Source organism: Scyliorhinus canicula, chromosome 1, assembly GCF_902713615.1.
Source record: "Scyliorhinus canicula chromosome 1, sScyCan1.1, whole genome shotgun sequence".
In the NCBI taxonomy this organism is placed as follows: Eukaryota; Metazoa; Chordata; class Chondrichthyes; order Carcharhiniformes; family Scyliorhinidae; genus Scyliorhinus; species Scyliorhinus canicula.
The window spans coordinates 131,960,412-131,974,044 of NC_052146.1; the positions used below are offsets into that span (position 1 = coordinate 131,960,412).

The 13,633-nt window shown below is 55.0% G+C and overlaps 1 protein-coding gene across 4 annotated transcripts in view; it reads left to right on the forward strand.

Annotated features, from left to right (window-relative positions):
• Positions 1-13,633, forward strand: part of LOC119967483 (transient receptor potential cation channel subfamily A member 1-like) — a 645,844-nt gene that overhangs the window by 270,088 nt on the left and 362,123 nt on the right. For all 4 annotated transcript variants that reach the window (XM_038800105.1, XM_038800113.1, XM_038800133.1 and 1 more), the window contains exon 10: positions 9,641-9,732. In XM_038800105.1, coding sequence (XP_038656033.1) covers positions 9,641-9,732 — 92 coding nt within the window. The remainder of the gene's footprint in view (positions 1-9,640; positions 9,733-13,633) is intronic.

The following is a 13,633-nucleotide window of genomic DNA, read 5'->3' on the forward strand; positions in this document are numbered from 1 at the left end:
GGATGACACTTCCAGCCATATGCTTGCCCAACCTGGATCACCTCCCGGTGCTGCAGAAGGTGCAGCAGCTCCGAAACCAGCAAAAGCAGGGCTATGATGCTCATGCCACTGATTTGCCCATGTTATCCCCGGCAGACACTGTCAGGATCAAGATATCGGATGGTGGCTGGTCTGCTCCAGCTGTCGTTGTTCGACAGGCTGCGCCCCGCTCGTTTGTTTTACGTATGGCTGATGGTTCTGTTGTGCGATGAAACAGACGGGCACTGTGCAAAGTTGCCTCCCCGCAACCGCTTTCTTCTCCATTTCCGTCTGTTGTTTTGCCACCTCCTGATACCTCAAACTACAAGGCCACCAGTCAGGCTTCCATCCCACCTGTTAAGGTGCCATCGTCCCCATCATCACCTCTCCGGCGGTCGACAAGGATCAGACGCAAGCCCCAGAGACTGGGCTTATGAACATTTGTTTTGTTTGCTATGTTCTGTTTTCTCACATTCGGCAGCTGCCCTCACGTGTAAATACGTTCACATGTGCCAGCACTTATAAATATGTTAATATATGCCACCACATGTAAGTACGCTCCCATGTGTCAACAAAACATTAAAAAAGGGGAGATGTCATGATATGCAGACATGCAGATAATGATATACAGACTGGCACCAACAGGCAGCTAATCAACACAGAGAACAGGACATGACCAATGAGCAGGCAGGACACTCAGGGGTGGTATCTCACTGTAAAAGACACAAGGCGCTCACACACCCAGAGTTAGTCAGGGTGTATTTACAGTATCACACCTCCAGCACTTGGCTAAGAGCTAGTCTGGTTCTGTCAGACAGAGTAACCACACTTCGGTTAGCAGAGAGTCAAACTCATCGAGAACGGTGCTAACTGTGCTACTGGTTCAATAAATCAGATTGAAGTAACTTCAAGGTCTGGAGTATCTTTTGGTTGAAGCTGCATCCAGTTGCAGCCTATGCTATACCAGAGTTCATAACACATTACCCCCCACTGTCTGGATCGATACAAAGGGAAACGTCTTGTATATTTTATCCAATGCACATACCCTTGTTGAATGTACAAAGTATAAAATGTAAAAGCTTCAATAAAAACATTTTAAAAAAAGGATTTGCTTGTCGGCATGGGGCAAGGTTTGCATTGCGGTCCCCAGCAGTGCCCCAGAATGGCGCTCGGCTCGGCGCTGGGCACTGGCCTTGATTTTCAGCAGACATCCAATTCACCCGTTTGCAGTTCTTATTCCCGCATCGAGGGCTGGAGAATTTAGCCCACTCTCTGTGCATTTCTTCTTCCAAAATTCATCACTTTTCATTTCCTTGCATTCAATTTCATCTGCCAAATAACTGCCCACTTCACCAACCTGTCTATGTCCGCCTTAAGTCTGCGACTGTCCTACTCAATCTTTATTACATTTCCAAGCTTTGTGCCACTTGCAAACTTTGAAACTATGCCTGTGTACTCAAGTCCAGGTCATTAATACATATCAAAATAATACTGGTCCAAATATCAACACAAGGGCAGCACAAGTGGTGAGCACTGTGGCTTAACAGCGCCAGGGTCCCAGGTTTGATTCCCCACTAGGTCACTGTCTGTGCGGAGTCTGCACGTTCTCCCGGTGCAGCACGGTAGCATTGTGGATAGCACAATCGCTTCACAGCTCCAGGGTCCCAGGTACGATTCCAGCTTGGGACACTGTCTGTGCGGAGTCTGCACATCCTCCCCGTGTGTGCGTGGGTTTCCTCCAGGTGCTCTGGTTTCCTCCCACAGTCCAAAGATGTGCAGGTTAGGTGGATTGGCCATGATAAATTGCCCTTATTGTCTCTTAGTGTTGGGTGGGGTTACTGGGTTATGGGGATAGGGTGGAGGTGTTAACCTTGGTTAGGGTGCTCTTTCCAGGAGCCAGTGCAGACTCGATGGGCCGAATGGCCTCCTTCTGCACTGTAAATTCTATGATGGTGTCTGCGTGGGTTATTTCTGGGTGCTCTGGTTTCCTCCCACAGTCCAAAGACGTGCAGGTTAGGTGGATTGGCCATGATAAATTGACAAGTAGGCTTACATTAACACTGCAATGAAGTTACGATCTAATTCCCATAGTCGCCACACTCCGGCGCCTGTTCGGGTACACGGAAGGAGAATTCAGAATGTCTCATTCACCTAACAAGCATGTCTTTTGGGACTTGTGGGAGGAAACTGGAGCACTCAGAGGAAACCCACACAGACAAGCAGAGAACGTTCAGACTCTGCACAGACAGTGACCCAAACAGGAATCGAACTGGGGACCTTGTGTTGTGAAGCAACAGTGCTAACCACTGTGCTGCGAGCTACCCTAATGGAGTACAGGAAGGCAATGGAATAGGAATTTCTTATTCATATTATGGGCCAGGGCTTAGAACCTCCAAAGTGCATTATGAAGTTCACCTGACCTAGAACCTTTATGTTGAATTTGGCCAGGATGAGCACAAAAACCTTCACTTCAGGTGTGATTCCTTAGACTTCCTCGGCGCTTTAATTAAAACAAGGTTTATTCTAAGAATGTAGTTAATGTTTATATACAAACACAGCAAGAATTTTTTATCAATTATAAACATAAATACGTTCACATCTGCCACCACTTGTAAATATGTTAATATATGCCACCACATGTAAGTACGCTCCCATGTGCCAACAAAACATAAAAAAGGGGAGATGTCATGATATGCAGACATGCAGATAATGATATGCAGACAGACACCAACAGGCAGCTAATGAACACAGAGCTACAGTAATCTAGGTATATAACCCTTAAAGAATGCCCTTTAGCTGTTCCAATTCAATAACAAAATCCAATAAACCAAAACCCCTTTAAGGGCATGGCCCAGCGCAATGTATTCTCACTTGACTTGGACTGGTCCTTTCCCTGAAATTCTGATTCAGTTTCATCCAGCAGATTCTAACTCCTTCCGGAAAACAACTCTATCAAGTTACCAAGGCAGTTTGCCACACCCAATGTGCTTTTTCACAAGAACAGCTTTTAAAATGAAAACAGAGAAACGCAGGGAAATACTTCTTTTTCCTTTTGCAGTCCAAAGCAACCATTCAAAAACTGAAAAGCAAAAAAACCCTCTCACCAGACAGCCACAGCCCAGTTTCACCCATGAATGACATCACTGAAGCCATGCAACAAGTCACATGGTAAGAGACCAAATCTTTCTTGAAGGAACACTCACATGACAATAGCAACACATTTTGGGTCTGGAAGTCTACAGACAGAATATCAACTGACTTGCAGGAGGGCTTGTGGCACAGTGGTAGCATTCCTACCTCTAAAGCAGAAATTCTGGGTTCTAGTCCAGTGTCTGGACTAATTGTCCACAGGAGGAGTGTTCACAACATGATTCAATGGGATGTTAACCATCTTAGGAATTTTTTCCCACAATTCCCCAAATGAGAAGAAAGTGTAAAGATATGCTTTATAAAATGATTTGCAGTCATTGGCTTGACAATGAGCAGCTTCATGAATCATTGAAAACCAGACAATTTTTACACTATCATAATTGGTAGTTATTGAATAAAAGGAATCAACAATTTCTCAAGTTAATTTGCATATCACCATGAATATTTGCCATGCATCATCACAATTCTGGTATCGTAATGATTTTCTTTATAAGTTATTTCATTAAAAAAGTCATTCAAAATCTTTAAAAGCGTAATACTGACCTCGGAGCCCAAAGGTTGCGGCTTAAGTCCTAGAGCCTCCTTCAAAGCCTACCCTGGAGGTGTGTCCAGTTTTGTGGGTGGTGCCTGCTCAAGTGGTGTTTTTAAAATTAGTGCAAAAGATCGATGAACATAATTTGTGCTTGAAATTCTGTGGGCGCGATTCTCCGCACCCGCGAAAAATCGCGAAACTGTCGTAAAAAACGGGCGCGTTTTACGACGGTCGGGAAGGGTCCATTTCCCGACGTATTCACTTCCGGGAAATGGGCTAGTAACGTGGCCACGTCAATCACGTGCGCGATGACGACGGAACGCGGCGACGACACGATCATGCCCACGTGACGCCGCCCGACGCCGTAAAAAGGCGCGGGCGAGCACAGAATCTGTCGGCCATGATGTCGGAGTCCAGGAGAGCTGCACCTCATTTTGTGGAGGCCGATGTCGAGACTCTGCTCGATGCTGTCGAGCAGAGGAGGGGCATCCTCCGCCTGCGGAGAGGGCATCGCCAACCTGCCAGCGCAGTACGCCAGGCCTGGCGTGAGGTGGCCGCTGCCGTCAGTGCTGTGGGGCAGAACCCCCGCTCTGCAGAGCAGTGCCGGAAAAAGCTACACGACCTCACCAGGGCTGCCAGGGTAAGTGCCAAGAAGGTGCCCCCTGGTCACAACCATCCCTCCCCCCCCCCCCTTTACCTAATCACCCACCTCCCCCCCTGGCACGGGGGGTGGAGGGGGATTGGGCCAGAGTTATTTGAGGATGGTTCACAAAGTTGTCACAGACCCAGCGCTCTGGCCCCGTGGAGAGATGCAATCGTCTTATGACAACTTGACCCCCAAACTGTGCCAGTATCTGAACGGACTGCTGATACCTGCCGTATTGTAATGATCTACCTATGTACCCTCCCCCAACAGGCCAAGTCCGCTCACAACAACCGTGAGCGGCACAAGACTGGAGGGGGTTCGCCCAACCTGCACCCCCTCACCACCTTTGAGCAGAGGGCACTGGACCTTGTTGGGGGGTCTACCACCCGGGATGTCACGCTATGCGAGGTTGGCGGATCTGCAGCAAGTGAGACAACCCTCCTTGACAAACACCCACCCCTCCCCCATCCTCTGTCCCTTCACACACCCTGCCCACTGGGATACCTCCCCCATCCTCTGTCCCTTCACACACCCTGCCCACTGGGATACCTCCCCCATCCTCTGTCCCTTCACACACCCTGCCCACTTGGACACCTCCCCAATCCTCTGTCCCTTCACACACCCTGCCCACTGTACACCTCCCCCATCCTCTGTCCCTTCACACACCCTGCCCACTGGGATACCTCCCCCATCCTCTGTCCCTTCACACGCTGCCCACTGGGACCGTCCAGCGGCCTGCCGAGCAAATCTAAATAACCCGTCTCATTCTCTTCCCTAGGACGTGATGCCGAACGACCAGGGCCGTCTGGCTGTAGACGGACACAGGCATCTGCCGCCACCTCACCCGGGGCCGCACGACAGAGGGTGCCCGATCAGCGGGGAGCCCCATCCTCCCCAACCCAATCTGTGGATCAGGACGCCCAGAGGGTGGCGAGAACACAACCCCCGGAAATGGCCAGGGATAACCCTCCGGACTCTGAGCGGCCCCACACCATTGAGGAGGGGCTAAATTGCAAAAACATCGGGCTTGCGGCACTGCTATCTCCCACAACATCCAACATCCCAGAGACACTCACCCCGGCGGGCCTATTTAGTGATGAGTCTCCTGGGTCACAGTCTGGTTTGCACATCACAGCTGAGCAGGTACAGCAGGTGGAGGTCGGAGCAACCGAGGGCCCGGACTCGCGGAGGCCAGACCAGGCCCAGGATGCAGCTGGCTCCCAGACGTTTTCGGAGTTCCTGGAGTTTCTCAACCCACCCGCACAGCCGATGCCTCAAGAAACCCAGGGAAACAACGACGGGATGAGGGCTTCCTTCCAGACTCTGCAGACGCTGTTAGAGGAGTCGAACCGCGTCCACGAGCAGGGAGTAGTGCCGCTCATGGCAGAGACCCAGTCCGACACCGCACGAGTGGCATCCGCGGTGGAGGCAATGGGTCAGGTGATGCAAGGCATTGGGATTCATATGCACGCGTCATCCTCGGCCCTGGACAGGGTTGCCCTCTCACAGGCAGCAATGTGCCAGAGGCAAAACGACATTGCCGGCGCCCTGCAGGCCTTGGCCCAGTCTCACCAGGTCATTGGCCAGTCGCAGCAGTCAGTCGCCGAGAGCATCAACTGCCTGACACATGTGCTGGATGGCGTCGTGCACTCACAGGTTGAGATCGCACAGTCCCTGGCGGGAATGTCTAACTCCCTGGACTCCGTCTCTGCAAACCTTCGGATCCTGGTGGATACCATTGCAGGCCTCCAGGACTGGCAGCGCCAGGTGTCAGTGGTGCGACGGAGCACCTCCCCGCTCGTACCTCTGTCCCAAAGTGAGGCCCGGGGGCCACCGGGCTCCCCGAGGGAGGAGGAGGTTTCGGGGCCTGTCCCATTAAGTCCATCACGGGACGTCCCGGAATTCTCGGCCTCCCCCCGTCCCATCCCTGGTGCATCGGGTGGGCAGCAGGCAGAGCAGGGTGGCACAATGTCACCCGAGACGCCCGCAGAGCAGCCTGGCCCATCAAGGCTGGGTCGCCCCAGGAAACGCTTGGCCAAGGAGAAACGAGTCGAGGGGGGCGATTCGCAGCAATCCTCCTCCACTCCTGCTGTATCATCTGGGGAGTCACTTAGACGTAGTGGTAGGGCCCGTAAGGCAACTAAGATAGACACTGAGTAAGTTGGCACGGGTGAAGGGCACAGTTTAGTTGTAGGGGCTAGGGCACCAGTAAATAATTGTTAACATTAAACGCACTGTTCCACCTTACTTGTAATACCGTGTGATTGTTCCACAGCCACAGGATTTGTGATGGTGACCGAGTGTCGCTGGGGTGACGAGTGGTGAACTTCGGTGCCGGGTGTGCAGTCCCTGCCCCTCCCCCCTCCCCCCAACCCCTCCCACAGCTAGCCCACGCGGGCACGTGATGGAGTGTCAGTGACGATCTCAGCGGCCACCAAGGTGGATGGTTCAGCTATTGCCATGGGTCAGACTCTCCCTAACGATTCTGAGCTCACAGCTCATCGCAGAGCGGGCTGTCATCATTCCACATGGCACTGATCACACCCGCTGACACAGCCATCAATGTTGTGCCATACCGTCTGGACCCAGTGGTAAGGGTGATGTCGAAGTGGAGCAGGGTACACTGAGAGGGGGGGGGGGGGGGGGGGGGGGGGGGGGGTGGGGGGGGGTTGTGGTGGTGGAAGTTGTTGTTGACCCTCTGCACGACTAGCGATGCAGGTGGTGGTTTGGTGTTCAGCGGGAACGTCACATGCGATGCGTGAACCGTGCTGCCACCAAGGCGTCGCGTGCCCGCCATCCTCGCCGGGTCTGTCGTGCCGCCTCCTGGACATCACCAGCACCTGGGTCGTGTCTGCGTGCTGCGCCCGCCACTCCACCAGCCTCCTCCTCCTCCCTCTCCTCCTCCTCCTCCTCCTCCTCCTCCTCCTCCTCCTCCTCTGTGCTGGCACCACTGTCACTGGCTTCTCCCTCCGCTTCCTGCAGCAGGTCATCTCCCCTCTGCATCGCGATGTTGTGCAGCGCACAGCAGACCACTACAATGCGAGCGACCCTTTCGGCCTGGTACTGCAGGGCCCCTCCGGAGCGGTCCAGGCACCTGAATCTCATCTTCAGGAGGCCAAGGCAGCGGTCCACCACACCCCTGGTTGCTGCATGGGCCTCGTTGTATCGTGTTTCCGCATTGGTCTGAGGCCTCCGTATAGGCGTCATCAGCCAAGACCTCAGTGGGTAACCCCCGTCGCCTAGCAACCAGCCCCTCAGCCGGGGGGGACGTCCCTCAAACATCGCAGGGATGAACGACTGCGCCAGTAGGTAGGAGTCATGCACACTCCCTGGGAACCTTGCAGAGACGTTCATGATCCTCATGTGGGGGTCGCATACCACCTGGATATTCATGGAGTATGTCCCCATTCTGTTTGTGAACACATCCCTGTCCCCTGCAGGCGGGCGCATTGGGACGTGAACACAATCGATTTCCCCCTGCACCCGCGGTATCCCGGCCACGCTGGCAAATCCACGAGCTCGTGAGTCTTGACTTGCTTGGTCCTCGGGAAAGGTGGTGTAGCGGTCCGCGATGGCATAGAGGGCGTCGGTCACATCCCGGATACACCTGTGGACCGATGACTGGGAGATCCCGGAGACGTCCCCGCTCGGAGACTGGAAGGAGCCGGTAGCATAGAAGTTAAGAGCGACCATCACCTTGATGGCAACCGGGATCGCGTGTCCTCCCCCCGTTCCACGTGGGGCGAGGTGCGACAGGAGTTGGCAGATATGTATCACCGTCTGCCTACTCAGCCGGAGTCTCCTCCTGCAGATGATGTCCGTCATTGTTAGGAAAGAGACCCGGACACGGTACACCCTCGGCTTTGGTCGTCGCCTCTGGCGCCGTGGTTGCACCCTCACTCTCTCCTCTTCCTCCTCCTCCTCCTCCCCATGCTGCTCGACGACTGGCAACTCCTCGGCCCTTCCCTCTGCTGCTGCAGCTGGCCCTGCATCCACTGCGGGTTGTGGGTGTGGATGCTGCTGCATCGCCAAATGCAGTACAGCGGCCCCAACCACTGCGCAGAACAAAGGCGTTCTGTTCACATACATTGTGCTAACCTACAGAAGGGTGGTGGGGGCAGAGAAACGGGACATGTTAGACGGAGGTTAGTCGACACCTCGGCAGCTGCCTGCCACGGGATACCTGTGTGTCCCGGTGGCCTGGTCGCGAGCTGCTGACGACGCGGGCAGCCTAACACCCTGGTCACTTTTCTGCATCCAACGGCCAGTAAACTATGTCCTCCTCACGGGTGCGTCAGTGGCCTGTGGCCATAAGCCACAGGGCAACCAGCCGGCCGTGTCCCTCGTGACCGGCACACCATGGCAATGGTGGCAGACAGTTTTGTTACGGGGTTGGACGGTTCACTCGCTCACTCTTTACCTAACCCCCCCCCACTCCCACTCGCCCCCCGTCTCCCCCACTCCTCCCCCGTCTCCCCCACTCCCCCCCCCGTCCCCCCGTCTCCCCCACTCCCCCACCGTCTCCCCCACTCCCCGTCTCCCCCACTCCCTCCCGTCCCCCCGTCTCCCCCACTGCCCCCTCCGTCCCCCCACTGCCCCCCCGTCTCCCCCCACTGCCCCCCGTCTCCCCCACTGCCCCCTCCGTCTCCCCCACTCCCCCCCCCCCCACTCCCCCCTCCGTCTCCCCCACTCCCCCCTCCGTCTCCCCCACTGCCCCCTCCGTCTCCCCCACTGCCCCCGCTCTGGACCCCCCCCCCTCCCGTTCTCAGGGATGCCTTCTCCGTTGTGGCCAGACTCAAGCGGTGCGCTGAGCGGTGCGCTGAGCGGTGCGCTCACCTCCTCCAAGCTGTCATCAGCCAGCACGACTGGTTGACGAACTTAAATAGCAGGTGTGTTTCACGCCGTGCAAACAGGGCGCGATGACGTCGGGACTTCGGCCCATCCGGGACAGTGAATAGCGGGGGGGGGGGCTATTAGTGGCGAATCTGGTCGTGTCGGGGGCGTGAAGGAGGCGTTTGTCGGGAATGGCGACTCCGAGATTTTGCGGGGTTCGGAGAATAGCGGGAGGGCGTCGGAACAGCGTCGCTGTAAAAATTTACGACCCCCGCTATTCTCCGCACCGTCGTGAGTGCGGAGAATCGTGCCCTGTATCTTTTGTGCAAGTTACACTGACATCAGAGGAATTACACTGAAGCAGAATCCCAAACAGAAACTCCAAGCCACTATTTTTAATGCCTGCCTATGTTAAAAAGCTGACATATGTTTTGTATTTACTTTTCTGCCCTTCTATTCAGTTGGAGGTTGTGCTGATCAATAAATGCTATGCTGTTGTGGAACACCCAGTACTGAAGAAATTAATAGATTTAAAATGGAAAAGCTATGGACTGTGAGTAATTTATAACCTTCATTAACTCCAGTAAAGGATTCACAAAATAAATGGGAATTCTGAATATCAAAATTCCTTGTATTTAAGTTGAAATTAAAAGGATAATCAAAATAAAACTATAATTTAAACAACCAACTGAATACCATGTTTAAAATACTGGAGAACTAAAGCTGTCAACGTTGCATTTGTTTCAAAAAGCAGTTAATATAAAAAGGAAAATTTGCATTTTTATTTAGCATCTTTCATGACTTGAGGATGCCCTGATTAACTTTACCTCCAGTTGAATTGTACTCACTGTTATAAAACAGGAAATGCAACAGTCAATTTATGTACATGATATTTAAATTATACGGGAAGCAAAATAAAGATTGGGACCTACACATGTGATTAAGAGATAAATACGGACAAAACTGAATAATGATTAAAAATGATTGTTTAACATTGATTTTCTGAGGGCAAAAGTCTTGAGGGCTAGGTTTGTTGAACTGTAATTATCACTAACCACGTCATTAAAAAGTTAGTTACTTCAGTTTAAACAAGCCCTATCCTTATTAGTTGTCTTTAGATTGAGAATAGTGGATACCTCGCCTAAATTCATGCCTTGACAGTAGTGATGTTCATGCCATAACAGTAGTGATGCATATGCGATGACAGCACCACCTGTGGAGGAGCAAGGTAACGTCTGGATTTCTGTGGTTAGCTGCACATGCGTGGACAACAGAAGTTGTTGGGCTGGATTCTCCCAAAGCAGGGCTAAGTGTTGACGCCGTCGTGAAAACTGTGGGACGCGATTCTCCGCTGCCCACGACGGGTCGGAGAATAGCGGGAGGGCCTTCCCGACAATTTTCACAGCCTCCTGCTATTCTCCCCCCGCCCCCTCCGGCCGCCCCCGACACAAATCGCTGCTCGCCGTTTTTTACGGCGAACAGCGATTCTCCGCAGGCCGATGGGCCGAATACCGTGGAGTTTACGGCCGTTTTCACGGCCGCGATCACACCTGCTTTCAGCGTTCGTGAAAACGGCTGCAAAGTGCCCATCCCGGACAACCATGGCACCGATTGGCACGGCCGCACCACGGCCGCGCCAAGGGTGGCATGGGCCTGTGATCGGTGGGCACCGATCGTGGGCAGCGGGTCTGATACCCGCGCGCTATTTGTTCTTCCGCCGCCCCGCAGGATCAGTCCGCGGGGCGGCTGAGGGGCATGACGGCCCGCGCATGCACGGGTTTGACGCGTCTGCGTGATGACGTCATCCGCGCATGCGCGGGTTGGAGCCGTCCAACCCGCGCATGCGCGGCTGACGTCATCGTGCGCGTCAGCCGCCGTGACTCTTGGTGGGCGGAGTTAGCGACGTTCGCTAACTCCGCGTCGCCGTGATTCCCCGGGCCCCGATACGAGCCCCGCCCCGGGGGGGAGAATCGGGTCCTGGGACGGAGCTCCAAGGCTGGCGTGAAACACGGCCAGTTTCACGCCAGCCTTCACGGCACGCCTGATTTGCGGAGAATCGCGCCCCGGAGTTTCACAACGGCGTCATCAGGCCCCCAGGTGGAGTTATTCAACGGCCCACAATGGGCTAGCACGGGCGGAAGGTAAAGCGCCCGAGGTAGCGGCCGCCAATTCGCCAGGTCTGTCATTGATGCGACACCGTGGCTCCAGCTAAAAATTCTCCCCCCCACCCCACATATCTGTCGCAGGCAAAATGGCGGTGCGCAGAGCAGCGCCGCGATTTAGGGACGGGGTGCTAGAGACTATCCTGGACGCCATGGAGGAGGGGAGGCTCATACTATACACGGGCCGGGTAGCAAGACAGAAGGCGCCATCGTTCGCCATGCGTAGGCGGAGGTGGCTGACGCCATCAGCGCCGTCAGAGCGGTGGCCCCGACAGCTGACCAGTGCCAAAAGAAGCTGCACGACCTCCTCGAGGCAGCCAGGGTGAGTACCCAGCACTGTGCCCCGGCACCAACCCCTACCCCCGCACATTCCCTCACCCCACACCCCACTCACCCCACACCACCTTTACCCCTACACCCCGAACCCCTCCATTCCACACCGCCTGCCCCTCCATCCCACCACCACACCCCTCCACCCCTCACCGCAACCACCACACCAACAGCCCTCACCACCTCATGCCTCACCCCCGCCGCTGTCAAACCATACATGCTGTCTTGCAGGACCAGCCGGCGATGGGCCCCGACCACCCAGGGTCCCCCGCCCCCAGCCAGTGCCAGGTCTGGTGCCTCCCAGGAACCCAAGCACGGACGACGAGAGCAATCGGAACACCAGCCCTCTGCCTGAGACTACCCAGGACACCACGACCCAGGGGACAGAAACACAGGGGAAAGACACACAGCACAACACGACCCAGGGGACAAACACACAGGACACCACGACCTAGGGGACAGAAGCAGAGGGGAAAGACACACAGCACACCACGATCCAGGAGACGCCGGACATCGGGCCAGATGAGGACATAGACTTTCCAACACTGCTGTCTCCTACACCATCCACCATCTCAGAGAATATCACCTCGGTTGGGCAAATTAATGAGAAGGCTTCTGGGACATTCACTAGTGCACACCACATAGTTGTTCCAGTGCAGCAGGTGGAGGTAGGAGCAGCTGAGGGGCCGGATGGTCGGAGGGCTGTCCAGCCCCAGCAACCAGCTGCCGCCCAGACGGGTGCCAGGCTCCTGGAAGATCTATTCCCACCCATAGTTCAGGTGCAGTCAGAGACCCAAGGACCAGAGGAGGAGATGACCAGCCAGCTTCCAGCACCTGCAGATGCAGGTGGAGGAGTCCAGCCGCCTTCAAGAGCAAGAAGTGGTGCCGGTCATGCATGCCACCCAGGCCAAAACCGCATGGGTGGCATCCGTGGTGGAGGCAGTGGAGGCAACGCTGTCGGACATGGGTCTGGTTTTGCAAGGCCTGGGGCATTCTGTGCAGGCGGTCACAGACAGCCATGTTCCAGAGCCAGCTGCAGATTGCAGCGGCGCTCCTCAGTATTCTCCCAATCACAACAGGCCATGGTTGAGAGCATCAGCGCCATTGCCCAGGTGCTGGCCGGCGTTGCACAGACCCAGACGGAGATGACCAGGTCCCGGCGCACCTGGCACCGCGGGGAAATGGGGGAGGACACCCAGTTCTGGTGAGGGGCTCCATCCGGTTTTCTCCCTCTCTTGGCGGTTGTGTGGCACCTTCCCTTGGAGGGGGATGGGGGTGTGGATAAACGCACAGTGTTAGGCAGTCGGACGCATGCAGCACAGTGGGTGGGTGGCTGATGGCCTTCATGGCCAGGGCACCTGGCTGGTATGGGTGCCAGCAGGTGGTATAGGGTGAGGAGCGCTCGCCCTCCATGGGGGCGGGATGTGTGGAGGAATGGTGTTACGGGTATGTGGGATGGGGGCTAGTGCTAGGGGAACAGTCCGGAATACCCATCCTGGCCGACCTGCAAAGTCGTGAAGTTTCTTCCTGTACTGTTGACCTGTCCTGGTGGTATTGCCCACAGCGCTCACAACCTCTTCTACCTGCGCTCAGACCCGGTATGGTGGCAGGCAGCAGCCTCCTTCCCATTCCTGGGTACAGGGTAGCTCGCCTCTTCTCCAATGCATCGAGTAGGATCTGCAGCTCGGTGTCCGTGAATCAGGGTGCCGCTCTCATAGTTGCCATCTTGCTGGCTGGAAGGAGTGTGTGTGGGGAGCGGAGTGCTTATATGCGGCTGCAGCCTCTGGAGTGCCAATCCCAAATCGGACAAATCAGGCACAGTTTTTCATTGGACTAGGTCGTGTTCCATATGGCACCAGTGCTAGCCAGTTAATGGTCAGTGGATTGATCTGGGAACAGCACCAGTTTTGCTGTTATAGAACACCACCGATTCTGTCCCAGCATCAGCACTTATTTTCTGGC